We start from the raw sequence: 26,458 nt of genomic DNA on the forward strand, positions 1-26,458 counted from the left end.
GGGGGTGAGGAATCTCCACCCCCTCCCCTGGGGTTGCCTCACACTGCCCGCAACATCCAGGGTGCCTCCTCCCCCAGACCAGCTGGCTAAGATCCAAAGCCCCCTCAAAACAAACAAATATGCCCCTACTCTCTGCTGGGATGCCCCCACCCCAAAACAATAGGGTTCCAGGCTATATAGGAGGTTTCTCATATAGCACCCCCACCCACAGACAACAGCCTCAGCTAAAGGAACTAGAGACACTCCATCAAGCCCCCATAAGCCCCCCATGTTCCTGCAGCTGACAAATGATCCCTCTGCCCCTCCTCAAGAGTGCCAGCTGCTCTTACACCCCCCTCACTGCGGCCCCCAGACACACCTGACAGCTGCAGGAAGTCCTCGCAGTCTCCCTCGGCAACCCCTCCCCCCTCCGCAGCCATGCCCGGGGAGCCCGCGTCTAGTACGTACACTGCTCTCTTGTCCCTATCCAGCTGGCTACTGGCTCCGGGAACCCCAGCTGGTGGGGGGGGGGAGGTGGGGGGCAGGCAGCTGGGTGAGAGTTTGGGGAGCCAGCATCTTAGGCTCTCTTTCCAGGACCTCTGTTAGTGCTCGAACATCCTAGCAGAGAGGTGGTCACCTGAAAGGTCAGCCATTTCCTGCTCTGACCCCACGGCCCCCTGGCAGGGGGATGACACTCCCAGCCCCATGTCATCCACCGCCCAAAGCCTGTGGCGCCCGCCAGGTACTGCCTCCTGTTGGTCCAGTGAATCACGGTCTGAGGCTGGGGTCAGAGCTAATGGACAAGATGAAGTCAGGCTGAGGTCACCCTGGAAGTGACTCTTCCCCCAAACGCTGCCAGACAATGCCCATGGCTCAGGGAAACCTACTGCCTATTTCCCACCAGACCCCACCCTCTAAGGAGCCCCAGGGACCCAACTCTAGGGAACAATTTAAGGAAAAATTACTTCCTCTGCTGTAAGACGGGGGCTGCTGGATCAGAACAGCCAGATTAAAATTTCTGGCTGCCCCCAAAAGACGAGCCCCAAGTCCATCAAAACCCTATGCCGGACTCTTCCCCTAAGACGTTGCATAGGAACAAGCCTCAGCTGCTTGCTCAGCAATCCAGGAAAAGCAAAGCCCGGTCAGAGGTGGGAGCTCAGGCCAGTTCTAGGACCCCTTCTGCTCGCCCTAGAAAACAGCCTCCACCTTTTCTGCCCCCCTTTGCCCTGTCAGCTGCCGCCCTCTGCTGACCAAGAGAGAAAGTGCTCGATCTCCAAGAAGGGAAGCGGCCCCATGAATGCAGGGATTTTTCTCTAAAGCAAACAAGGACATTTAGGTTAATGTGCACATTCTCAAGTGAGCAAGAGCGCCGGGAGGCCGAGGCCGCAGCGCCCCTAAAACACCGAAGCAAATCCTGGCGCCACTCCTGGGGGCTCCCGCGGAGGGCTGCAGTGTAAGTGGGTCCCAGGGAACCCAGGGACACCGAGGCAGGTGGCCCCGCTGACTGGCCGCGCACCCTGCACACGCACACACCCGCAGCCCTCCTCCCCCCAGATCCCCCCCCCGGGTCTGGCCGGGGCCCAGGGGCGGGCACCCCTCACCCCGGGAGGCCTGGGGCTCTGCGGGCTGGGCCCTGTGCTCCCGGGCAGGTGATGGGTGTGGGGCCCGGGCGCCTGCCTGCCCCCCCCCAGCTCCTCCCGTTACCTGCGGGCCCTCCTCACCCCCAGCAGGCGCTCCTGCGCGGATCTCGCCCCGGGGCACCCACCCGGGCCTCGGCCTGGCAGGGGCAGGGCCCTCCCGCGCCCCCTCCCGCGCCCCGCGGCGTCACCGCCCTGCGTCCTGGGAGGCCCGGCCTCCAGCATCCTGGGGGGGAGGGGGAGGCTGGGGCTGCTAGACGCCCCCCCAGGGTCAGCCCGGGGGTCCCCGGGGCCTGCACCGACGATGGGGTCCCCCGGGGCCGCCCCCCCGCCCGCTGAGCCCCGGGGAGGCCCGGGCCGCCGCACCTCCACGACCGCGGGGCCAGGGCTCCCCTCGGCCCCCGGGCCACCCCCCGGACCCCACTGCCCCCAGTCAGGCCCCCGGACTCAGCAGGCCCCCCCCCCACCCCCGTCCCGGCGGAGGTCCACGGAGACCGCCTAAGACGCACCGCATCCATCCCGCCTGGACCGAGACCCCTCCCCACCCCGCGGGGCCTGGCGCCTCGGCCCCCACCCGGCCCACCCGGCCCACCTGCCCGCACCTGGCCGCCTCCGCTCCGCTCCGCAGCGAGCCCGCGCCCCCCACCGGCCGCCCACCTGCCGGGCTCCCCGCGGCTCGCCCCGCCCTCCTCGGCCCGGGAACAGGCCCCGCCCCGCGCGGAAGCCCCGCCCCCACCGCCCCAGCCACGCCCCCGCCGCGGAAGCCACGCCCCCGCCGCCCCAGCCCGACCTCGACAGCGGCCTCCCCCGCATCCCCGGGCTGCCCGGGCTAGGTGCGGGGGGCTCAGGGCGGGGCTGCCCTCCGGCTCCCGGGGGAGGTGCCCCAACACGTGCCCACGCGGGGCCCTGCGCGCAGCTCCGGCCGAGGAAGCCCCACCGCAGGGGCTCCTCGTCTCCTCCAGCCCTGAGGGCCCCACGGGCCCCCCCACCCGCTCATTCTGCTGGCATCTGAAGCATCCTCGGACTCCTTAGTACCAGGTATTTAGGGCTGAGCTCAGGGAACCCTCCCCTTCCAGGGCTGAGGCAGAGGAGGACAGAGATGCTGCGGGGACACCTGCCCCCCCACCATCCCCCCCAAAAAACTCAACCTCAAGACGGAGGAAGGAGCCCCCAGGAGGCTATAGGTGAGTTTCTCTAAGGCTCACGCTCCTCACGGGCTCCTTCTCCATCCTGAAGCATGCTGTGGGGGGCTGACCCCCGGGGAGCAGGGGGGGCAGCTGACCCTGCCAGGCAGGGCAACTATTCCTGGCAGAAGTTCCTGGGCATCTTACCCCAGCTAGAGCAGAAACTAGTTTTGTGGGAGGCTGCAAGAACCCAAAGTCAGGAGGCTATACTAACCCAAAGTTAGAGGGGAAAAAAAGCTGAAAATATCAGGCCCATCCATTCTTCCCCTGGCTGGATGAAGGGTGTGATCCAAACCATTCCTCCCTCCGCTTTCTTCTTCCCTCCCCCACCTATAACCCCCCTGCTTCCTAATGCCATCCTGCTATAAGATAGCTGCAGGATCCAGACTGCCTCTGGGATTTGGAGGGAACCTGCCCTCCATGTGTACCCCTCTGGTCTAGAACCCCCATCTCTACAGGGAGCTGGGAGTGGCCAGGAACCAGCTCCTCTCGGCTGTCCACTCCCCTCCCCCAGCCTCTCCGGCAGCATCAGTGAAGTGACAAATCCACACTGAGAAGCAGACATGACATGTAATTTCCGGCCAAGAGATTTTTCCAAAACAATCTACCGTATTCTTGGGAGTATATGCCAACCTCACCTCCAAGCCTGCCCCCTCCATGCAGCCCCCTCCCATCCCTGCCGTCCCCTCTTCTGTAAGCCCTGGAGGGAAAACAACACACTGTGGAAGGGGGGGGGGCTTAAAGTTCCTCCCCCGGCCAGAGGATTATCTTGCCTCCACATGCCAGCCCTGCCAAGCCCACACAGCCTCAACTCACCCCTCTGTACGCAGGCCCCAAGCTTCTGGACAGAAGCCAGGCTGGTTCCCCTTGGGACCTCATCGCAGAGGGAACTGCACCAGGTAACCCCACGCCTTCAGGTCAGTCCAGATCTGACATCACACTGGTCTGGGGAGGAGGCTGGCCTGAGGCCAACAGAGACAGGAGTGATTCAGACGTGCAGCATGGCTGTCCACACCCTCTCCATCTCCAGGACACAGGGGCCCAACCCCTTCCAGGAGAGTTGGGCAAGCTGCAGTTCTGAGGAGAGGCAAAGCTGAGGCGGACTGGCTCAGTGGTGCCAGGCCCACAGGCCCCAAGTCCAGCCCTGCAGCCTCTTCTCCCTTCGCCGTAGCTGCGGATATTTTCCGAAGACTTCTAACTCTCCCTTCCTTCTCTTCCCAGTGGATGCTCTGCTGAGCGTCCCTTCCTCTCCTCGCAGGGCTCCAATTATCCCGTGCCGTCGGTCTCCATCTCTGACCTCCTGAAGCTCTAGGCCCATGTTTGCAGACATTTCCAGGACAGTTCCACCAGGAGGATGCATGGGTACCACAAATTCTGTTATATCCAAACTGAGCTTGTCATCATCCCCTTAAAGCTAGCTCACACAGGCTCCTAGATCCTGACCGAAAATATCACAAGCCAACATGGGCCACCCAGGCTAGAAACCTCACCCCAGGGCCTCCCCCCAACTGTAACTTCCTACCTTCCCCACTGGGCAGGCCACAAAATCTTGTTTCTGCCTCCTCATCATTCCTCCCATCAATACCAATGGGATCAAGAATCAGACGGATGTAAAGTCTTAAAAAAAAAAGAAGAAAAGAAAAGAGAAAGAAAAGAGAAAGAAAAGAGAAAAGAAAAAAAAGAAAAGAAAAGAAAAGAAAAGAAAAGAAAAGAAAAGAAAAGAAAAGAAAAGAAAAGAAAAGGGATGCCTGGGTGGCTCAGCAGTTGAGTCTCTGCCTTTAGCTCAGGGCATGACCCTGGGGTCCCGGGATCAAGTCCCACTTCGGGCTCCCCACAGGGAGGGAGACTGCTTCTCCCTCTCTGTGTCTCTGCCTCTCTCTGTGTCTCTCATGAGTAAATAAATATAATCTTAACAAAAAAAAAAGAATCAGACAGACCTGAGTTGAAATCTTGGCTTTGACACTTCCTAGTTGGGCAACTTTTGGGCAAATGACTTAACTTCTTTTTTTTTTGTTTTTTTGTTTGTTTTTTTTATGACTTAACTTCTATGACACAATTTCCTTATCTGTAAAATGGGAATAAACAGCACCTCCTTCACAGAGTGCAGATTCAATGAGATCATGAACGGCACACTTAGCACAGCACCCGGCCCACAGCCCCCTATTGCTATTATTGTATCCGAAGTCGCTCCCCTGCTTATATCCTTCTGTAACTCCTCAATAAGCCAAATACAAGGCCCTTCAGGACCCACTCCTTGCCTATTTGTCCACCTCCACACCTTATCATTTTCTTCAAATGACTCCATGTTCCAACCAAATCAGATACTTGCCCTTCCCTAAATATACTCCCTTCTTTAGTTTTAATGTCTCTGAGCGATCCCCTTTGTGATGGTCCTTCTTTTGTTCTACATGATGAAAACTCTACACATTCCTCAAGATCCATGTCATCTCCTCTGTAAACTGCCATTTCCTACCCCTAAATGGTTATTTTTGACATGCTTCCCATATTACTGTTAAAATAATATTTGAAAAGAGGAATGGTATAAAACATAATACAGCTAACTCTTGGGTTTGAATAGTACAGGTCCACTTATACATGGATTTTTTTCAGTAAACACTGTATGGTACTGGAAATGTATTTTCTTTTCTCCAGTTTAGAGTTGTAAGACTACAGTATATAATACATATAACATATAAAATATGTGCTAAGTGATTGCACATATTTATCTTAAGTTGTTTAAGTTTTCCGGTCAATAGAGGCCATCAGTAGTTAAGTTTTCGGGGAGTCAAAAGTTATATGCAGATTTTTCAACTGTGCGAGAAGGGTCAGCACCTATAACCCCAATGTTGTTCAAGAGTCAGCTACAGGGGTGCTGGGTGGCTCAGTCAGTTAAGCATCTGCCTTCGACTCAGGTCATGATCCCAGGGTCCTGCGATCGAGCATGTTGGGCTCTCTGCTCAGTGAGGAGCCTGCTTCTCCCTCTCCCTCTGCCCTTTCCCCCTGCTTGTTCTCTCTCAGATAAATAAATAAAATATTTTTTAAAAAGAGTCCACTATAGGGGCACCTGGTGGCTCAGTCAGTTAAGCATCAGCCTTCGGCTCAGGTCGATTGTATCCCAGGGTCTGGGGATCAAGCCCTGAATCAGGCTCCCTGCTCAGTGGCGAGCCTGCTACTCCCTCTCCCTCTGCCATTCCCCCTGCTTGTGCTCACTGGCTCTCACTATCTGTCAAATAAGTAAATAAAATCTTTAAAAAAAAAAAAAGTCAACTACAGTATAGTGTATGTGGAAAATAGCCAAATGAATTTAAAAATTAATAATCCATCACGATCTGATCCATAAAGGGTCACTATTCTTATAACAATCCGTATTAATATAGAATTCTACGGAGAGAGTTCTATAAGCAAACCTCTACTGTGGTTTGTATCTTGTAACTATCTGTTTTTATCTGCCAGTTTGAAGCCAGAAGCTGGCAAGGTAGTTGGTCAAGAGAGTTTGCTAACAGGACTTCAAACCCATCAGACGGACACTGGAGAAAGGAGGGTTGCCTACTCCCAGCGGACACCAGGAATAAGCTCACTGCCTCCCTGCCTCCACCCACCCGGGCTTTGCTCCCAGTATTTCTAATCCAGAAAGCAAGCACCTTTGTGGAAAGAGGGGCTGCCAATCTCATTACAGCCACTCCTGTCCCAGAGCCACTAAGCTACTTTGTCCCCACAAAGCCGTTTCAGCACCCGGGAGGACCCGGCCAGTCCCTGAGACCGACGGAGCCCTCGAGGGCGGCTTCTGCAGAGGCTGCGTCTCACCGGACCCCGCAGGGAGAGCTGGAGGACAGACACCACAGCTTTGAAGCGAAGGAAGTCCAGTTTTGTCAGGCATCCCAGCCTCACCAAGGGGCGTGAGGGAGGGACAGGGTGGGGAAGGCCGGGCACAGAAGCAGGGGACCAGGTCAGATATGGGACCTGCTACGCCTCATCTTCTTCGACTCCAGCGGGGGAGGTGTGACTTCAGAGAAGAGAGGCAAGAATCTTAACGAAACACCACTACACAGACCCACACTGAACTCCACACCGCCCCACATGCACCAAGCTGGTCCTGAATATACTCTGTTGCCGTTTCATGATCCCGCAGCTCAAGACTGGCATGCCAACCCTGACACCCAGAGACAGGACGCCGAGAGCCCCAACACATTCCCGGGCATTCCTCCCACCAACAAAACACCACTCGTGTGTGGCAGAGGATAAATTCCAGCAGCTGTCTGGGTTTTGTGCACACGCACACCAGGCATGCCTTGGTGCCAGGCCTGGGATGCAGGGCACTGCGGAGAGCTGCCTCTTGCCAATCCTCTGGCCCAGGCATCATCACAGCACTCAGTGATGCAGAGCCTCCCGGGAAGGGAGGAAGGAGGCAGCCCAGCTCCCCCACCAGCCACTCCCAGAGCTCTTCCAGGGCTGGGCAGGGGCTGCCCGGCTGGTCTCCTGCCTGCTGGCTCAGGCCTCACCCCACCCCCACCCCTTCAGCAAGAACCTAGAGCTGAAGGGGCCTATTGTTGAGGCTGGCGGTGGGGTGGGGAGAGAAGCCAGAGCTGTGACTGGTGGAGCACGGATTCTGCAAGAGGGACTGCTCATCCCCTCTAGACCATGTCTACACCAGACCCCAGGAGCTAGCAACTTCCGCGGCAGGACAGGCTGCAGGGCCCAGGAGAGGAAGGGTCTGAAACTGGAGTGAAAGAAATGTTGGACCACTCGCCACCCACTATATCCTGCCTATCCATTTTAGCAATAAAGAAACTGAAACCCTAAAAGGGGAAGGGACTTGCCTGGCGCAACACACTTACAGAGCGCCTGTCTGGAACTGGAGGAGATCGACGGCTCGGAGGGGCGGTGATCCTCTTCCAGCCAGAGCGGGGCAGCTGTGCCAAGGTCAGGGACGAGCAAAAGGTAAGGGGCCAGAGAGCAGGCACAGCACATGGGCGACAAGCAGAGACAGGAAGGACCCGGGGCTCTCACGCCCAGCCGCAGCCCTCGGCTCCGGGGCTCCCAGAAGGCCCCGCTGCTGAAGGAAGAGACCAGGCCAAAACTCTCGCGCCAACCCCGTCCCCAGTCGCTCACCACGTACCTACGATGTGCTCCCCCTGTGCTGCGGTTCTGGGGACATAGGAAGGAGAACTTATAGTCTGGGTCCTCAAGAAGACACTATGGGCAGGTTCTTTTTTTTTTTTTTTTTTTTTTTTTTTAGTAGAAAGCAACGGGTTTTTAAAAATTCATTCATTGATTCATTTTTAGTGAGCTCTACACCCAAAATGGGGCTCAGACTCAAGACCTCAAGATCAAGCATCACATGCTCTACTGACTGAGCCAGCCGGGTTCTTTAAAAGCTTTATTAGGGCTGGGAGGAGAGGGAGATGGGGGGGGGGAGGGGAGGGGGCTGGGCAGTTCAGTGGGTTAAGCATCAGACTCTTGATCTCAGCTCAGGTCTTGATCTCAGGGTCATGGGTTCAAGCCCTGAGATGGGCTCCACGCTAGGTGTGGAGCCTACTTCAAAAAAAAAAAAAGCTTGGGACGCCTGGGTGGCTCAGCGGTTGAGTGTCTGCCTTCGGCTCAGGTCCTGGAGTCCCCAGGAGTCCTCCGGTGATCCTGGAGTCCCGGGATCGAGTCCCACATTGGGCTCCCTGCATGGAGCCTGCTTCTCCCTTTGCCTACGTCTCTGTCTCTGTCTCTGTGTGTGTCTCTCATGAATAAATTTTTTAAAAATCTTTAAAAAAAATAAATAAATATAACAGCTTTATCTTCATTGACTGATTAAAAACCTCCCCTTACTATCCCGCATTATCCCCGTTTTACAGGTGAGAAAACTGAAGTTTGGAAAGGTGACCAGGGTCCTGCAGAGAGTAAGACAGAAAGCCAGGACTCAGCCCGTATACAACTGCACATTGAATTTCTTGGCTCATATATGCAGGTCCACGGAGGGCAGAGCTGGGGTCTTATCATTAAATACAAACTGAATGACTTCAGGGATTCTGTGAGGAAGTTTAAAGAAAGGATAAAGGTTCCCGGAAAAGACAGCAGATTGCACACACACATACACAGTTCCACTCCTTCCCGAAACTCCACCAAACTACAATATTAAAAAGAAAAAAAAAATTTTTTTTTTTAAGAAAAAAAAATTTTAAGAGAAATTTTTTGTTTTGTTTTTAAAAGATTTTTTCATTCATTCATTCATTCATTCATTCATTCATTCATTCATTCGAGACAGAACAAGTGAGCTGTAGAGGCCCAGGCAGAGGGAGAAGGAGGCTCCATGCAGGGAGCCCGATGTGGGACTCTGGGATCACACCCTGAGTCAAAGGCAAATGCTCACACGCTGAGCCACCCAGGCGTTCCTAAGAGAAATTTTTTGAATGGCAGAAGTCTCTAGGATGGGAAGAACTACAACAAAACTTTGGAAGTTGGAAAGCAGATGGGCCAGTGACAAGAGGGAGCAGACTTGAGAAAAATCATTAACTCCCAAGAGGAGAAGCAGCTGACTGACCCCAGAGAATCCTCAAATGGCCTGGGAAATGGAAGCCCCAAAAATCTATACAAGAAGTGGTGGCAGAGAAGTGCTAAAAATATAGAGTATTACTTAAAAGCTATTTAAGAAGCCATAAGACCCCCTTAGACTCCTTCCCTATTGGGTGGCTATCCCTCTACCACCCTGCAAAAGCCAGGGATTTCCCTAGAAGGGATAAATGGGACCTCTCAACTGGACTGTGGGTTTGGAGAATGGGGGGCAGGGAATGCTGGGGGAGGAGGGAGGTGTGTGCTCTATCCTAAACAAAGAAAGCACACCTAGATGTTGACATCCCAATTCCCTCCTCTACTTGCTCCTGGAACATGAAGCCAAGCTTCCACCTCTTGGTAGGAGATAAGACTATCTTGTCTGATGACTCTGACCAGGCCAAGAAAGATATAAAGATACCGACACCAGGAGTTCCCAACAAATGGCCCATCCCAGGTCACCACACAAAGAAGCTCCATCGACAAGTCTATCCAGTACTGTAGTTTCTTACCCTTTGGCTGCAAACAGATAACACAAAATTACCAGACACCCAAGGCAAGCCTCTAACATGGAAGAGAGAATGCAAAATACAAAGAAAAAAGCAACCAAGGGGAAACCAACTATGAGGGAAACTTAAGACAAAAAATACTCATTAATATATATTCAGAGAGATAAGATTTTGTATCCACAAAATAAGCACAAGACATTATTAGGGAGAAAGATCACAAACACAGTAGGTGACAGACAAAATTCAACAGATCCATCCCCACCCCACCCAGCAGAGTCTGGCCCACAGCAGGTCTCATTCATAAATATGTTAATGGATAGATGAGGTAGTGATTCTCAAGCTTTAATGCAAATACAGATCACCTGGGATCTTGTTAAAATGCAGATTCAGATTCCACGGACATGGGGTAGGGCCTAAGAGTCTCCATTTCTAACAAGCTCCCAAGTGACACGTGTTGGTCCAGTAGACCTTTATAAAGCAAGGACCTTCAGGAAGTGCTCTGTGCACTGGCGATGCATTAAAATCCTCGGAGCTAGGGGAGTGTCAACGTGTAGGCCCCACTCGCTGAGGTTCTAATCAACTTGGCCGAGGTGAGACTGACGCGTCGTATCTTTAAAGCCTCTTCAGATGAATCCAGACTGGAGTTGAGAACCACTGCTCTGGAGAAAGCCTGGAATCATGCCAATCACTTGACCTGGCCAAAACAGTCCTGTTCTCACATATTCTCTCCCATTGTTGACACTGACCACTTTGCAGAAGGCCCTTCTCATCATGAACATCAGTCTCTGGGACTACTTATACTCACGATGCCTCTCAATTCTAAGTCCCACTAATGTCAGTGGATGGAGAAATCATTCCAATGAATTCCCAAGCAATTCATTCTGAGAATATTCTCCTTATTAGATGCTCACACATATCTCAACCTTCCTAATTTCTTTTTTACTCCGGACCTTAAAACTATCAGGTTAAGCCCTTTTAGGGAGGAGTTTTTTTGGGGTTTTTTCGTTTGTTTTAGTGAAATGTGGGTATTTCCCTATCAAAAGTCCTAATTCATTTTCCCAATGTTTCTATTACTAAAGCTGAATTTAGGAGTTTTGTGTCTATTTCATCCTTGCCACACATGGGGTACAAAATCACATCAATAGAGAGGTGCCTGGGTGGCTCATTCGGCTAAGCATCTGCCTTTGGCTCAGGGTCATGATCTCAGAGTCCTGAGTTTGAGCCCCACATTTGGGTTCCCTGCTCAGCCAGAAGCCTGCTTCTCCCTCTCTTTCTCTCTCTCTCCTGCTCCACTCCCCCTGCTTGTGCTCTCTTTCTGTCAAATAAAGAAACAAAATCTTTAAAAATAAAATAATATCGGGCAGCCTGGGTGGCTCAGCGGTTTAGCGCCGCCTTCAGCCCAGGGCATGATCCTGGAGTCCCAAGATGGAGTCCCACATCAGGCTCCCTGCATGGAGCCTGCTTTTCCCTTTGTCTGTGTCTCTGCCTCTCTGCCCGTCCCCTTTGTGTCTCTCATGAATAAATTAAAATAATAATAATAATAATATTAGAAATTTACTGCTATCAAAATTGCTAAAATTACAATAGAAGGGATGGAGCATAAAGTCCAGGTCTTCCAAAATAAAGAGCAAAAGACAAAAGATGGCAAACAGGAGAAAAAAAAAAAAAAAGAAATCCAGATGATCAGTGTAAGAAGGTCCAATATCTAAACAAAAGGAGCTTGGGGGAGGGGGGAATGAGGGAGGAAAAAGACCAAAATAATACAAGAAAACTTCCCAGACCTGAACTACAAGTTTCCTAACTAAAAGGGTTCACTGAGCATACAGCACAATATAAAAACAGACCCACAGTGAGCCAAATAATTAGGAAATCACTAGGAAACAGAATACTGGCGAGAAAGAGAAGATCTTACACACTCCAGAGCAAGGTAGAGGGTACCGCACAGGTCCCACACAGGATATGGAGTGACTTCAGGCTTCAGTGTTAACTCTAGAACCTAAAAGCAATAGCTTCAAGATGCCAAAGGAAAGCAATTTCCAACCTAGATCTTTATATTCAGCTGACTGAGTATCAGGCTGGCAAGGTCTCCAAATAATCTCCCATCCATACGCCCTTCACTCTCAGGAAGCTACTAAAGGACAGACTCTACCAAAACCAAAGAGTAAACCAACAAAGGGGAAGACATGCACACAGGAGATCCAACACAGAAGAGCAGTGAAGGAGATGCTCAAAATGCTGAAAGGAGGTGCCGAGAGGACAGCTAAGCATCTGTGATAGAAAGCAACCAGACCATGTTGCTGCAGGGCACAAGGCTCTGAAGGAGACTTCTTCAGAAAAGTACGTTTGATAGAACACCTAATGGAATTGACATCTTGAGAAATGTAGACAGCTACTGGAATTTGGCTAATTAAAAGATGTGCAGAAAGCTAAGCAAACAAAAGCAACTCCAGGGAGAACAAAAAATTGTGCAGGACAAGAAAATTCATTACAGTTTACTACACCATAACAATATAAACATAGAGAGTAGACAGAAAGGAAAATGAGACACTTCTAGAGTGGACAGACTGAAAAATCAGAAGGGTGGCAATGAGGGAAATAAACTCAAATTCTCATCTTGGCCACGATGGAATAACGAGGATCAGATTTACTCTCCTGACTCCAAAAACAACAACAGAAGATGGACAAAATATACAAAATGGTTTTGAAGACACAAGATATCAGGGAACAAAAGACAGTGACACCTATCACAAGAAGTCAGCCCTATGGTTGAGTTTCCAAGCTACAGCACAGAAAAGGGAACCAGTCAGACCCAGAAGACTACACAAATTGAGGAAATAGAGCCGAGAGTCTGGGGAGTCTCAAGGGGGCAGAGTTCACAGAACAGAGCATCAGAGAAAAGAGTACCACAGTCTGTAAAGGGACTCCTCAAGTTTTGTTTTTTTTTTTTTTTTTCAAGTATTTAACTAAACAGTAATCATCAAGTGAATGTGCAGAAATTACCCAAGGCTGGGGAAAATAACTATCTGGATTAGCAATAATGCCTGATGCTCACAGGCCTGAGAAAAATGCCTGTTTCCACCAAATGGGAAAAGCTAGGCATTGGGTAGAATTCAGAGATGGGTCTTGCTTCGGCAGGAGAATTAGTAGCCCTACATTGAGCATAGTTCTGGTACTACCTAACAAGTCTTAAAAACAAAGCCTAAGATAATGAAACTGTTTCCAACTCACTGCATCCTAGAATAAAGCTCAGAAATAGTTACAGAAATACAAAAAGCACCTAGCAAAGAAATCAGGTAAAATTTACACTGTCTGGCATCCACTAAAAAATTATTAAGCATGCAAAAAAGCCAGAACTGTGACCCATAATGAGGAGATAAAGCAATTAATCAAAACCAACCTAGAGGGATCCCTGGGTGGCGCAGCAGTTTACTGCCTGCCTTTGGCCCAGGGCGGGATCCTGGAGACCCAGGATCGAATCCCACGTCGGGCTCCCGGTGCATGGAGCCTGCTTCTCCCTCTGCTTATGTCTCTGCCTCTCTCTCTCTCTCTCTGTGACTATCATAAATTAAAACAAACAAACAAACAAAAAAAAAAAAACAAAAACAAAACCAACCTAAACCTGACACAAATGTCAGAATCAGCAGACAAGGACATTAAAATAATTAAACATCTAAAAATCACTAAAATTATTACTATAAAACTGTATTACTATTAAAAAATAGGTGTGTTTGTATATGTTTTTTTTTTTTCTTTTTTAAAGTTGGCTCCATGCCCAGTGGGGAGCCCAGTGCAGGGCTTAAATTCATGACCCAGAGATCAAGACCTGAGCTGAGATCAAGAGTCCAATGCTTAACTGACTAAGCCACCCAGGCGCACCTAAAAATATACTTTTAAAAAGAGTGTAATTGGGACACCAGGGTGGCTCAGCAGTGGAGCATCTGCTTTTGGTTCAGGGTGTGATCCTAGTGATCCCAGAGTTCCAGCATCGAGTCCCACATGGGGCTCCCTGCGGGAAGCCTTCTTCTCCCTCTGCCTGTGTCTCTGCCTCTCTCTCTCTCTCTATCATGAATAAATAAAAAAAAAAAAAAGAAATGAAGCACTAGAAATAACTATATGGGTAAATAGTTAAGATTTTTTTTATTATTTAGATTTTTTTTTTTTAAGATTTTATTTATTTATGCATGAGAGGCACAGAGAGAGAGGCAGAGACACAGGCAGAGGGAGAAGCAGGCTCCATGTAGGGAGCCCAATGTGGGACACGATCCCGGGTCTCCAGGATCAGGCCCTGGGCTGAAGGCGGCGCTAAACCGCTGAGTCACCAGGCTGCCCTATTTAGATTATTTCAAAAGATAAATTGACTGTGTAAACAAAAAAAAGATCAGTATAGTGTAGGTTTACAACATGTATAAGAGTAATTTTTGACCAGAATAGCAAAAACAGTGAAGAGAAATAAAAATATAGGTTTTTATACCATTATCTATTTATACTACTATTATTATTAAAGGATAGGTATTTATATTTGAAGGCAGACTATAAGTTAAAGAAGTATATTATGAATCCTATAGACAGTATAAGAAAACTGTCCTCATAAACATAGATGCACTGTTAACTATGGAAACAAACTGGGAGTTGCTGGAGAGGCGGTGGGAGAGTGGACATTAAAGAGAGCGCAAGATATAAGGAGCACTGGGTGTTTTATGCAACTGATAAATTACTGAACTCTACACCTGAAACTAATGATTCATTATATGTTAACTAATTGAATTTAAATAAAATAAAATAAAATAAGTGCAAAATTCTTAAATTCTCTAGCAAAGAGAATCCAACAATGCATTTAAAGAATAATACATCATGACAAAGTGGAATTTGTAAAAGAAAATCCTAGAATCACAGAAAAAAAAAAAATTTTACAAAAGCAAAATAGGAATAGAGGGAGCTGCTTCAACCTGATAAAGATCACATATGAAAAATCTACAGGGACGCCTGGGTGGCTCAGTGGTTGAGCATCTGCCTTCGGCTCAGGCCGTGATCCCGGAGTTCCAGGATCGAGTCCCACATCAGGCTCCTCGCGGGGAGCCTGCTTCTCCCTCTGCCATGTCTCTGCCTGTCTCTCTGTGTCTCTCATGAATAAATAAAATCCTTAAAAAATTTTAATTAAAAACCTACAGCTAACATCACGCATAATGGTGAAAGACTAAATGTTTTCCCCTGAAGATCAGGAACAAGTAATCTTATCTTCTATTCAATCTTATACCAGAGGATATAGCCAGTGCAATTAGACAAGAAAAAGAAAGAATTATCAGGCATAAGGATCAGAAAGGAAGGGGGACCTGGGTGGCTCAGTGGTTGAGTGTCTGTCTTTGGCTCAGGTCATGATCCCAGAGTCCTGGGGTCTATTCCTGCATCCGGCTTCCTCTGGGGAGCCTGCTTCTCCCTCTGCCTATGACTCTGCCTCTGTGTCTCTCATGAATAAATAAATAAAATCTTTTTAAAAAAATCAGAAAGGAAGGAAGAAGTAAAACTGTCTTTATAGCAAATGACAAGGCAGTCTATGTATAAAATCCAATGGAAACTACAAAAAAGCTACTAGAATATATTTAGAAGGTGGTAGGATTCAAAGTCAATATACAAAAGTCGGTTGTGTTGGGCAGCCCCGGTGGCGCAGCGGTTTAGCGCCGCCTGCAGCCCAGGGCGTGATCCTGGAGACCCTGGATCGATTCCCACATCGGGCTCCCTGCATGGAGCCTACTTCTCCCTCTGCTTGTGTCTCTGCCTCTCTCTCTGTCTCTATGAATGAATAAATAAAATCTTTTTAAAAAAATCAGTTGTTTTTATATATATACTAACAGCAAACAACAGGAGATTGAAATTTTAAAAAAAGACCATTTTATAGCAGCATTACTGACAATAGCTAAAAGGTAAAAGCAACCACCACCAGATGAACAGAAAACAAAATGTGGTATATTAGTCTAAAATGGGTTTTACAACGGGTTATTAGCCTAAAAAAGAAGGAAATTCTAACACATGCTACAACATGGATGAAACTTGAATATATTATGTATGGTAAATGAAAAAAGCCAGTCACCAAAGGACAAATACTGTATGATTCTATTCCTATGAGGTATTTAGAATTCATAAAGTCAAATTCATAAAGACAAAATAGAGTGTGGTTCCAAGGGCTGGGGTGGAGGGGGAATGGAGAGCTACTGTTTAATAGGTACAGAGTTGGGACGCCTGGGTGGATCAGCGGTTGAGCATTTGCCTTTGGCTCAGGGCGTGATCCCGGCGTCCTGGGAAGGGGCTCCCTGCATGGAGCCTGCTTCTCCCCCTGCCTGTGTCTCTGCCTCTCTCTGTCTCTCATGAATAAATAAATAAAATCTTTAAAAATAAATAAAATTAAAGAGACTGATCATATCAAGTGTTTACAGAGTGGATGAACTAGAACTTTTTTAAAGAGTTTATTTATTTACTTATTTATTTATTTATTTATTTATTTATTTATTTATTTATTTATTTATTTAAGAGAGCGAGACAGCACAAGCAGGGGGAGCAGCAAAAGGAGAGGGAGAAGCAGGCCATTATGGAGCAGGGAGCCCGACTCAGGGTCCCAGCCCACGACTCTGGAATCATGACCTGACCTGAAGGCAGACGGAGCTTAACCAACTGAGCCACCCAGGCGCCCCTGAACTAGAGCTTACTTTCTTTTTTTAAAAAGATTTTATTTATTTGACAGAGAGAGAGAGTGAGGGAGCACAAAGAGGAGGAGTGGCAGAAGGAGAGAAAGAAGCAGGTTCTCCTCTGAGCAGGGAGCCCAATGGGCACCCAATCCCAGGACCCCGCGATCATGACCTGAGCCAAGGGCAGATGCTTAACCAACTGAGCCACCCAGGTGCCCCCCTGAACTAGAACTTTCATACACAACTGGCAGGTATGGTAAAACAGTACAACCACCTTGGAAAACAGCCTGGCAATTTCTTTAAAAGTTAAATGTATCCCTACTGCATGACTCACAATTCCAGTCCTAAGGATTTACCTAAGAGAAGTTAAACATGTCCATAGAAAAACTTACACATAGGTTCACAGTAATAATCCTTTGTTCGCAATAATTCTTTGTAATAACCAAACACTTAAAACAACCCATCAACAGGAAAATGGACCGACTGCGGTATATACATATAATGGAATGTTACTCAGCAATAAAGAAGAATGAGCTGTTGAAATACATAACACGAATGAATCTCAAAATGACTATGCTGAGTGAAAAAAAGCAAGGCAGAAAAAGAGCCACACGCTGTCTGATTCCATTTACATAAAATTCCAGGTAATCTGAACTAATGTAGAGTGACAGAAAGCAGACCAGTCTGTTGTCTGGGGAAAAGGGACAGCAAAGGAAAGACACAAAAAACTCGGGGTGGGGGTGGGGGGATAATAGGTATATTCATTATGTTGATTGTGGTGGTGGTTTCCCAGATATGTACATCGATTAAAACTTATTAAACATTTTCTAATCACTGCATGTCGCCTCAATAAAGCTGTTATTAAAAACAGAAAGAATAAACACTTCGTTTTCCAGAATAAAGCACAAGGCAGAGGATACTCATGGACTCGGGGAGCAGAGGGCAAGGTCTGGGAGCACGGACACCTCCTCCCTGACGTGTGCGGCCACCAGATGCCCCAAGGGATCTGAGCCCTCTGCACTCAGGGCACCGCAGGAAAGACCAGGAGTCACTGCACAGAAACTGAAGCCCAGAGTCATTCTCTTGCCCCAGGAGGTTACACGCTAGCAAGTGGTTTAAACCCGGATCTTTGCTTCTCTTCCTCCACCACAAATTCAAAAAAGCTGATCTGCAATAGGATCAAGATGTACGCCGCGGGTTTAGAACAGGCCACTCTCTCGGCTGGAGCCAGAGAGCCAGAACCTGTCTGGCCGTCCCAGAGGAGCCAGGCATCGCGGACACAGCAGCTGAACTTCCGGCAGGAGTGTTTGGGGTGGCAGTGTGACAGGCAGGCGTGGGACGACGCTGACAGTCGGTCTGGGGTTTGCATGAAGGAGCGGACTAACCGGCTCCTCCAGCACAGCCCAGCAGCTGAGGGCCTAGGGCTCCCGACAGGAGGGGGCTATTTCCACGACACAGGCTCAGACAGGGGTCCGGGGGCCAGGGACTCAGGGACCACTCCTGCAGCTGAGTCAAAGACAGGACCCAGCGGAGGCTGAGGCGGGCACCCGCCCGGTGCCAGGGAAGGGCTGAGCGCCCCTAGGAGGATGGGGTGACCGGGCCAAGCAAGCCCTCCGGGCCAAGCACGAGCAGGCCTGGCGCCCAGGCCTCGGGGGAGTCAGCAAGAAGCCAGGTCGTCCCCAGCCCTGCACCCCCCACCTCTAGGCTGGGCTGGGGCTGGCCCGCACTGGCACAGAAGCCACGGCACTGCCCAGCCGTGGGCCCACCTCCTCCGGGCCACGCAGGATGCCCAGAGCTCAGCAGCACAGACACCCCATGCTCAGCCGCCACTTTCGGGGTGGGGGCCCTGAGAGCCGCAGCAGCGGGAGGCGTCACCAGTACTTCTGCCCTCTGCCCCTCCTCACCCTTGGCCCTGGACCCTGGGCTATTAAGCAGCTGGGACCAGAGGTGTGACTGGAGGTCAGGCTCAAGTGCTCAGGTCACCAGCCGCCACCCTCCTGTCACCCCGGGTCACGTGGCTAATAGGGCTGCTAGCCCCTTCCCTTTTACGGAGTGTGTTTTGAAGACCTGAGGAGACCTGTGCTGGTTGCACCCGCCCAGCCCGGGCCTGGAGGCGCCCCACCGACAGGGGCGGGGGGGGGGGGGGGGGGGCACTGCCTCCTCTGCGGCCTCCCGCCCAGGCCCGGCAGCCACCCAGCAAGTCTCAACTCCAGTCTAGACTCCAGGAAATGCCCCATCACTCCGGTGGGCACTGCCCGCTGTCGGGGGAGGGGTCCTGTCTGGCCGTTGGAAACCGCTCGCTCCCTCCGTCCCTCCCTCCCTCCCTCGCCAGGTGCAAACCGGAGCGCGGGCCGCCCTCTCCCGCAACAGCTGCAGCCCCCGCTTCCGCACACCCCGCGTCTCGCGCCGAGGGCCACGGGCTCTCCTTACCTGCTGCCCTGGGCCGCCTCCCTGCAGACGCAGCTTCGCTGGGGTCCGGGCCGCGGCGGCCGCCGACGATCCCGGGCGGCGGCTCCCGCGCTCCGACCCCCGCGCCCCTACATCGCGCGCCCGCCGCGGCCCTGGGAGCGCCTCCGCGCGGGGCAGCCGGCCTGGGCGTCACCACCTCCGCCTCCGCCGGCGCCTCCGCGGCCTGAGCCCCTCAGGGGGGCCCCCTCCGCGCCGGGCCCCCTCCTCCGCCCCCAGGTGCGTCTCCTGCACGGCGCGCACCGCCTGCCCCTCCTGCACCCCGGGCAGCCAGTTTGCTTCCTGCACCCCCAGGCGCCCCTCCCCCTCGGGCCCCCGGGGCCCCACGGGCCGGGCCCTGCCCGCGACCTCGAGCCCCACGCGGCAGCGCTCCCAGGACGGCGCCCCGCGCTCCGCGGAACTTTCGGGCCCCTCCGCGCGCGCCCACGGGCGGTCTCCGAGCTCGGCGAGCGGCCCGGGCTGCTGCGAACGCCGGCGGCCGCCCTCCCCCTGCTCCTGCACCCCGGCGCGGGCCTCCCCGCGCTCCTGCACTGCGGGGCTGCCCCCGCCCTCCTCCTGGTGCTGCCCGCGGGGCCCCAGCCCCTCCTCCTGCGCCACCGGCCAGCCCGCCGAGCCGGCCCACCGCGCCGGGCGCCCGCAGCCCGCGCCGTCCGACGGGCCCCACCCGCCCCCCGGGCTGGGCTCGCGGCCGCGGCCGCCCCGCTCCTGCACCCCCGGGCCCACCCCGCCCTCCTCCTGCACGGCCGGCCCCGCGCCCCCCTGCTCCTCCACGCCGAGCCGCAGCCCGCGGAGCTGCTGCGGGCCCCAGCTCAGGCGCCCGACCCGCTGCGGCCGCTGCTCCGGCAGCGCGGGGCTCAGCCCGCCGCGCTCCTCCTGCGCCGCCCCGCGCGCTCGCCTGCCCCCGAGAGGCCGCGCGGTCCCGCCCCTCCAGATGGTGCCGCCCCCGCCGCCCCCCGCCCAGCCCCGCCCCGCCCCTCCCCGCCCAGCCCCGCCGAGGCCGCCGAGGCCGCCGCGGGCCGGCGCCCCCGCTCCTCCGCCCCCGCCGCGCCCCGCGCCCCGCGCCCCGCGCCCCGCAGGTGCAGCGGCCCCGCGCGCCCGCCCGAGTTCCCGGAGCCCGCCTGCGCCTGCGCCTGCGCCGTCCGGGGGGCGTGGCCCGCGGCTGGCCCCGCCCCTTGGGGGGCCGGGCCTCGCTGGCTCCTCCCCTCGCCTCTCGCGGGTGGAGGGGAGGGCGGGGGGCCGCCACCCACCCCCCTGCTTCACTGGGGGGCTCCCCACCCCAGGCCCACCTTGAGAGGAGAGATGGAGCCGACGGCAGGGGGGTCACCCTGAGGCCGTGCCCTCGCCCCGGCTCCGTGAAGGAGCACTGAAACAGGAGTCTCCAACTCTCAGCAGCAGCAGCAGCAGCAGCTCCACCGCGCTGACCTCCCATGGGACACTGTAAAGAGCCCCTTCCAGCTGGTCTCAGCTGCTGTGTTTCTGAAACGGAGAGGTTGATTGGAAAGTCTCCAGGGCCACAGTCAGGGGAGTGTTTGTTTGCAGACAGGGACTCAAGTCCTCAATCTCTCTGCGAGAACCACCCCCCCCCCCCAAGGCCTGGAAACCTGGGACACCTCCATCCTTTCCCTGGGATCAAAGGAGGACATTTCAGCCCGGGACAGGTGGTTTTAGGCCGCTGACACTTCCTTCTGGGAACGCAGGTGGAAAAACGTCCCTTCCTCCCTCTTGGGTGCTCTCCTCCCTGCACCCACAAGGAAGGAGAGAATTCAGAGCTCCCAGGGACTCCACAGCCCTCAGACCAGATCCTAGCTAGTTGAAGGCAGCCTTAGCCACGGCGCCTAGAACCCTGTTACCGACTACCTCATCCATATAATGGGCACAATAATAAAACAAGTCCAGAGAGAACTGTCCCAAGGATAGGACATCAAAGAACTGTGTAAGGATGGCGCTTAGAGCACCCCTGCTGTCCAGCATTGGGCCCAAGGGCCCTGGCCAGAAGGCAGTAGGGCAGTGAAAAGAGAATGGGTTCCAGGCACCTGTGGGGGTCGGGACTGGTGGATTTGGGTCATGGTGTCTTGCCCTGTGAGGTAGGCAGGGCCACTTTCCACTAAATCGCTTTTTTTTTTTTAAGATTTATTTATTTATTTTTGAGACAGAGTAGAGCATGCGCAGAGGGAGGGGCGAAGGGAGAGGGAGAGAATCTCAAGCCCACTCCCCGCTGAGCGCACAGCCCAAGGCAAGGCTCAATCGCATGATGCCGAGATCCTGACCTGAGCTGAAATCAAGGGTTGGACAGTTAACCGACTAAGCCCCCCAAGTGCCCCTCCACTGAATTATTTGATAATAGTATGTGGAGCAGCTTTCCTTAGTCAGGAAGCGGGAGCCACCAAGCAGGGGGTGAACATGCCCTGCCTGGCCCAACAGAGGGTCCAGGGCGGCCAGGACAGACTCCACCTCTGGGTACAGCCTCCTTCCCCCTGTTGCCTGCTTTCAGGGGAGAAAGCCGGCAGGAGGGCATCCCAGAGAGTCCCCTCCCAAGCTCCTTGACACTCCCTCAGTGAGGCCCATTGCTAAGGTTTCCTGTGGGTAAGAGCCTGCTTGGCATGTATTCTCATCTAACTGCCACCACAATCGAATGAGGTACACATCACCATCCTCATTTTATTTATTTATTTTTAAATTTTTATTTATTTATGATAGTCACACAGAGAGAGAGAGAGAGAGAGGCAGAGACACAGGCAGAGGAAGAAGCAGGCTCCACGCACCGGGAGCCCGACGTGGGATTCGATCCCGGGTCTCCAGGATCACGCCCTGGGCCAAAGGCAGGCGCCAAACCGCTGCACCACCCAGGGATCCCACCATCCTCATTTTAAAGATGGACTTGACATTGTTAAGTAACTTGCTCAGGGTCATACAGCTGGTGGTATTAAAGCCAGGATTCAGATCCAGTTTTTGACTCCAACGTCTCCTCTGAACCATGAACACACAGGAAAGCAATGCCAAACCCAGGAGCCTCACCTTGGGATGCATCGGGTCTGACTAGATTTGGGGGGTCAAGAGATGCAAACAACTGATTTGGAGCAAGCTTTCTGCCTGTAAATCCAGCTCCAAATCAAACAAAGCAAGAGGTCAAAGCACTTGCATCCTGGTTGGTCCCGCCAGGTGTTTTTCTTAGGGAGGCCAACTCTGATTCCTCTGCCTCCCGTCCAGGCGCCCACAAGAGCCAGAGCCATGCCTATTACATCCCTAGTGCAAGGTTATCTGGAGCTTTAGTTTCACAGAAAAGAGGTCTGCTCCTTTCCCCCAGCCTGCCCCACCTCCTAGACCTGTCTCCACCAGCGCTCTGAGCACCGGGGGCTGTGCTGAGAGGTCTCTAAGGCCGTCTGTCTCCTCCTCTGCATTGCCCTTCGAATCCAGTACGGGTAACCTGGAGCCCCCGAGTGAGGCTGCTCTGCCCCTAGGGAGCTGCCAGCACGGGGGAGGAAATGAGACACAGGCCTGAGCATAAAGCCCAGGAGCTCCAGCAGGTGCCGTGGGGATAGGCCCCAACCCGCTAACGTGCCTGTACCAGTCTCTTCCCAGATCTGGAACTTGAGGAGAGTTGCCCACAGCAGACTGACTGCAGGGAGCAGGCCTTGCCAGGTCTAGTTCTAAGTGGAGGCGGACCAAGCTGCTTGAGGGAGGCTGGTGGGTGCCCTTAAGAATCTCCACTGTGGGTAGCCCGGGTGGCGCAGCGGTTTAGCGCCTGCCTTAGGCCCAGGGCCTGATCCTGGAGACCTGGGATCGAGTTGCATGTTAGGCTCCCTGCATGGAGCCTGCTTCTCCCTCTGCCTGTGTCTTTTCCTCTCTCTCTCTCTCTCTCTGTCTCTCATGAATAAATAAATAAAATCTTAAAAAAAAAAAAAAAGCCCCAGTCTGGTGACCTGGCCCAATGGATGCCATTAAAAAAAAGAATCTCCACGTGAGATGGCTGCACTGCGGGGTATATGGGAGGGCAAGGAAGCAACTGTGGGGTGCTGAGGGCCACCTGGCCCATACCTGCAAACAGGTGCTCAGCCAAGAGTGGTGGATAACGCTGAGTGCGCTGAAGGGTTTTTGTTCTTTAAATAGAGCAATATTATTTTAAGATTTTTATTTTTTTTATTCATGAGAGACAGAGACACAGGCAGAGGGAGAAGCAGGCTCCATGCAGGGAGCCCGATCGATGACTCAATCCCGAGACCCCAGGATCATGCCCTGGGCCGAAGGCAGATCTCAACCGCTGAGCCACCCAGGCGTCCCAACTTCTACAGTTTCTATGCTCAGCTTCCCCCTACCTGGGTCTTCTACATTTTGAATAGCAAGGCTTTGGACTCAGATTGTTCATAATGCCGCACACAGAAATCACATGAAAAGCTTTTATTTATTTTTTTTTAAAGATTTTATTTATTTATTCATGAGAGAGAGAGAGAGAGGCAGAGACACGGGCAGAGGGAGAAGCAGGCTCCCTGCGGGGAGCGAGCATCATGGGACTCCCAGGGAATGGGATCCTGCCTTGGGCCCGAGGCAGGTGCTCCACCCCTGAACCACTGGGGCGCCTGAGAAGCTTTTCAAAACACTGATGCCCAGGGGCGCCTGGCTGGCTGCAGCACTGAGCATGTGACTCTTGATCACAGGGTCAAGAATTCTAGCCCCACACTGGGTGTGGAGCCTACTTAAAATAAAAAACAAAAATAAAACTCTGATACCCAGGCTCCCCCCCACCCACCCCCGCCACCGGGAATCACTGCATTAGGATCCTGGGTGAGGCTCACACAGCTCCCCAGGTGACCCCCGCAGGCAAGCGGGGATGGCAGGGGCCAGGTCCCCTGTGCAGCCCCAGGGCCTGGAACAGCCCCAGTGAAGGGGAGCGGGGAGGGAGCTGGGGGGTCCCCGTCTGGCATCCGAGCAAACGGTCCAGTTTAACATCTGTTAGTCCAAAGGGGCCGGCTGGTACAGGGGAGGCGGCGGGGGTCATTTCCAGGGGGCCCCCGGGGCTGAGAGCACCCCACGCATATGGCCCCCGGCAGCGTGGCTCCCAGGCCTCAGGGAAGCAGGGGCGCACGGGAATCTGCGGCCGGGCTTCCCAGGGATTGGCCGCACTAACCCCGGGCTCCCCTTAGCGGCAAGGTCTTACCCCCTCCAGGTGCTCTCCTTCCCTTGGGGGCCCCTGCGGGCTCGCCCGGCCCAGGGCATGACCCCGGGGTCACGGTCAGTCCCTCATTGCTCCTCCCGCAGGAGCCTGCTCCTCCCTCTGCCTGGCTCGTCCTCTCCATGTGTCTCAGGAGCAAATAAATAAAATCTTTTAAACATAAAAATAAAACCTCTCCCCACTGGTAGTATAGACCCAGCACAGTCCTTTGTCGCCTGTTCCTTTCTGCCCCTCCCTGCGCCGACGATGGCCATCCCGGAGAAGGCCCTAGAAGCCCCTGAGACAGCCCCAGCTTGGCAAGCTCGTGTGCACTCACGCACACGCGTCACACGCGTTGGAGTGGCGAGGCCTGCGGTAGAGCCTCCTGCCTCAGTGCCTGGAGCCTCGGGAGCACCCAGGGGTGCTCTCTGGCTCCCAGACACTGGGACTCAGCCGGCCCATCTGAGGAAGTGGCAAGGAGTCCAGCTCCGTCCCTTACTCCCCGGGCTCCTCCTGCATGCCCAGAGGGCAGCCCCGGGTCTTTGGTCCCCCAGCACCCTCTGCAGACCCCAACCCCTGCAGGGGCCCACCCTCCTGCCTCCTCTCCTAGCTTCCGCTCATCGCCCCATCAGTGCCCTTACGAGGACCTGAGCCCAAGGCCACCTTCCCCACACCATTTCTTCATTTATGACCAGCAACTTTGAAATGCTGCGTATGGAACTCTGCATTCACTTCCCTGTGGGGCGGAACAAACCCTTTCATGGGGCGGGCCTCTAGCCCCCTTCCTGGGAGACTGCGAGAACTGGACGCGATGATACTGTGATAGCTGGATCCCCTTGAATGGCGTTTTACCCTAAATGTCCTTTCACGACCTTACCCACTTCAGTCTCTTTGCCTCCCTGTTAATTCTTTGTTCATTTTTCTCAAACACCTGTTAATCACGTTACTCCCTTACTCAAGAACTTTTCATTGCTCCCCAGTTCCTCCTAAGTAGTCTGCAAATCACAGCAGGTGATTTTCATGTATATAGACAGGATCTTGCTGGGTACACTGACTTTTTTTTTAAGATTTTAATTATTCATGAGACAGAGAGAGACAGAGAGAGAGAGAGAGAGAGAGAGGCAGAGACACAGGCAGAGGGAGAAGCAGGCCCCACCCAGGGAGCCCGACCTGGGACTCTATCCGGGGTCTCCAGGATCAGGCCCTGGGCTGAAGGTGGTGCTAAACTGCTGAGCCACCCTGGCTGCCCTATACACTGATTTTATTAACCCTACATTCTTGGAATAAATCTTACTTGGGTTATTTTTTTATACATTGTTGTTTTTGATTTGCTAGCATTGTTGAGGATTTTTGCATCTATATTCATTATATTGTCTTGTAACTATTGGTCTATAGTTTTTGTAATGTCTATTAGGCTTTGGTACATTGTATTAGCCTCAACAGTTTCCTTCCTGTTTTCTTTTTTTTTTTTTTTTTAAATTTTTTTTTTAAACTTTTATTTATTTATGATAGGCACACAGTGAGAGAGAGAGAGAGGCAGAGACACAGGCAGAGGGAGAAGCAGGCTCCATGCACCGGGAGCCCGACGTGGGATTCGATCCCGGGTCTCCAGGACCGCGCCCTGGGCCAAAGGCAGGCGCCAAACCGCTGCGCCACCCAGGGATCCCCCTTCCTGTTTTCTGAAAAAGTTTTAAGATCCGTGGTATTCCTTCCTTGAATGTTTGGTAGAATTTACCAGTGAAACAGAGTAATTTTGTTTTTGGAAAGTTCTGATACGTTTCTTTGGTATAGTCATTCAAACTTCCTGATTTTTGTGTTAGTTTTGGAAAGCGGAATTGTAAATAAATTTGTCAACTTTGTGTAAGTGGTCTAATTTGTGGGCATAAAGTTGTTCATGGTATACCTTTATTCTCCTTTAATGTCCATAGGACTTGCGATAATTTCTTTTTCATTCCTGATGTTGGTGATTGTTTCATACATTTTTCTTGATCAGTCTAGGGGCTTTTTGGTTGTACTTCTCATTCCAAAAAATCAGATTTTTGGCTTTGTTACCTATTGTCTGATTTCTACTTTATTGATTTTTGCTATTATATTTCCTTTTTTTCCCTTTCATTTGGGCATCCTTTTTCTTTCTCTAACTTGTTAACGTGAAAACTGAGGTCATTGATTTTAGATGCTTCTTTTCTAATATTTAACTCTACATTTCTCTCTAAGCCATGACTAATAGGACTTTCTACAGTGATGTAAATATTCTATTTTTGCTGTCCACTACAGTGGCCGCTAGCCATATGTGCCTACTGGGCACTTGAAATGTGCCCAGTCT

At 52.5% G+C, this 26,458-nt stretch overlaps 1 protein-coding gene and 1 long non-coding RNA gene across 9 annotated transcripts in view; one reads left to right on the plus strand and one right to left on the minus strand.

Annotated features, from left to right (window-relative positions):
• TNK2 (tyrosine kinase non receptor 2) overlaps window positions 1–19,194 on the minus strand; it is a 42,545-nt gene extending 23,351 nt beyond the window's left edge. For 4 of the 8 annotated variants that reach the window (XM_049105295.1, XM_049105293.1, XM_049105294.1 and 1 more), the window contains exon 1: window positions 1,684–1,701. Coding sequence is in view for 1 of the 8 variants with exons in the window: in XM_049105276.1 (XP_048961233.1) it covers window positions 3,617–3,679 (63 nt within the window). In the remaining 7 variants the exon portion in view is untranslated. Of the gene's footprint in view, window positions 1–1,683; window positions 1,702–2,218; window positions 2,314–3,616; window positions 3,747–7,635; window positions 7,684–18,953 lie in introns of those variants that run through there. The other 4 variants (XM_049105281.1, XM_049105283.1, XM_049105276.1 and 1 more) reach the window with 4 other exon arrangements.
• On the plus strand, window positions 1,151–4,727 carry LOC125754238 (uncharacterized). Its single transcript, XR_007407903.1, has 3 exons — window positions 1,151–1,432; window positions 2,693–2,800; window positions 3,631–4,727. It is a non-coding gene; the product is annotated as an uncharacterized LOC125754238 (long non-coding RNA).
• Window positions 19,195–26,458: the final 7,264 nt, after the last annotated feature.

This window comes from Canis lupus, chromosome 33 (genome assembly GCF_003254725.2).
Source record: "Canis lupus dingo isolate Sandy chromosome 33, ASM325472v2, whole genome shotgun sequence".
Taxonomy (NCBI): domain Eukaryota; kingdom Metazoa; phylum Chordata; class Mammalia; order Carnivora; family Canidae; genus Canis; species Canis lupus.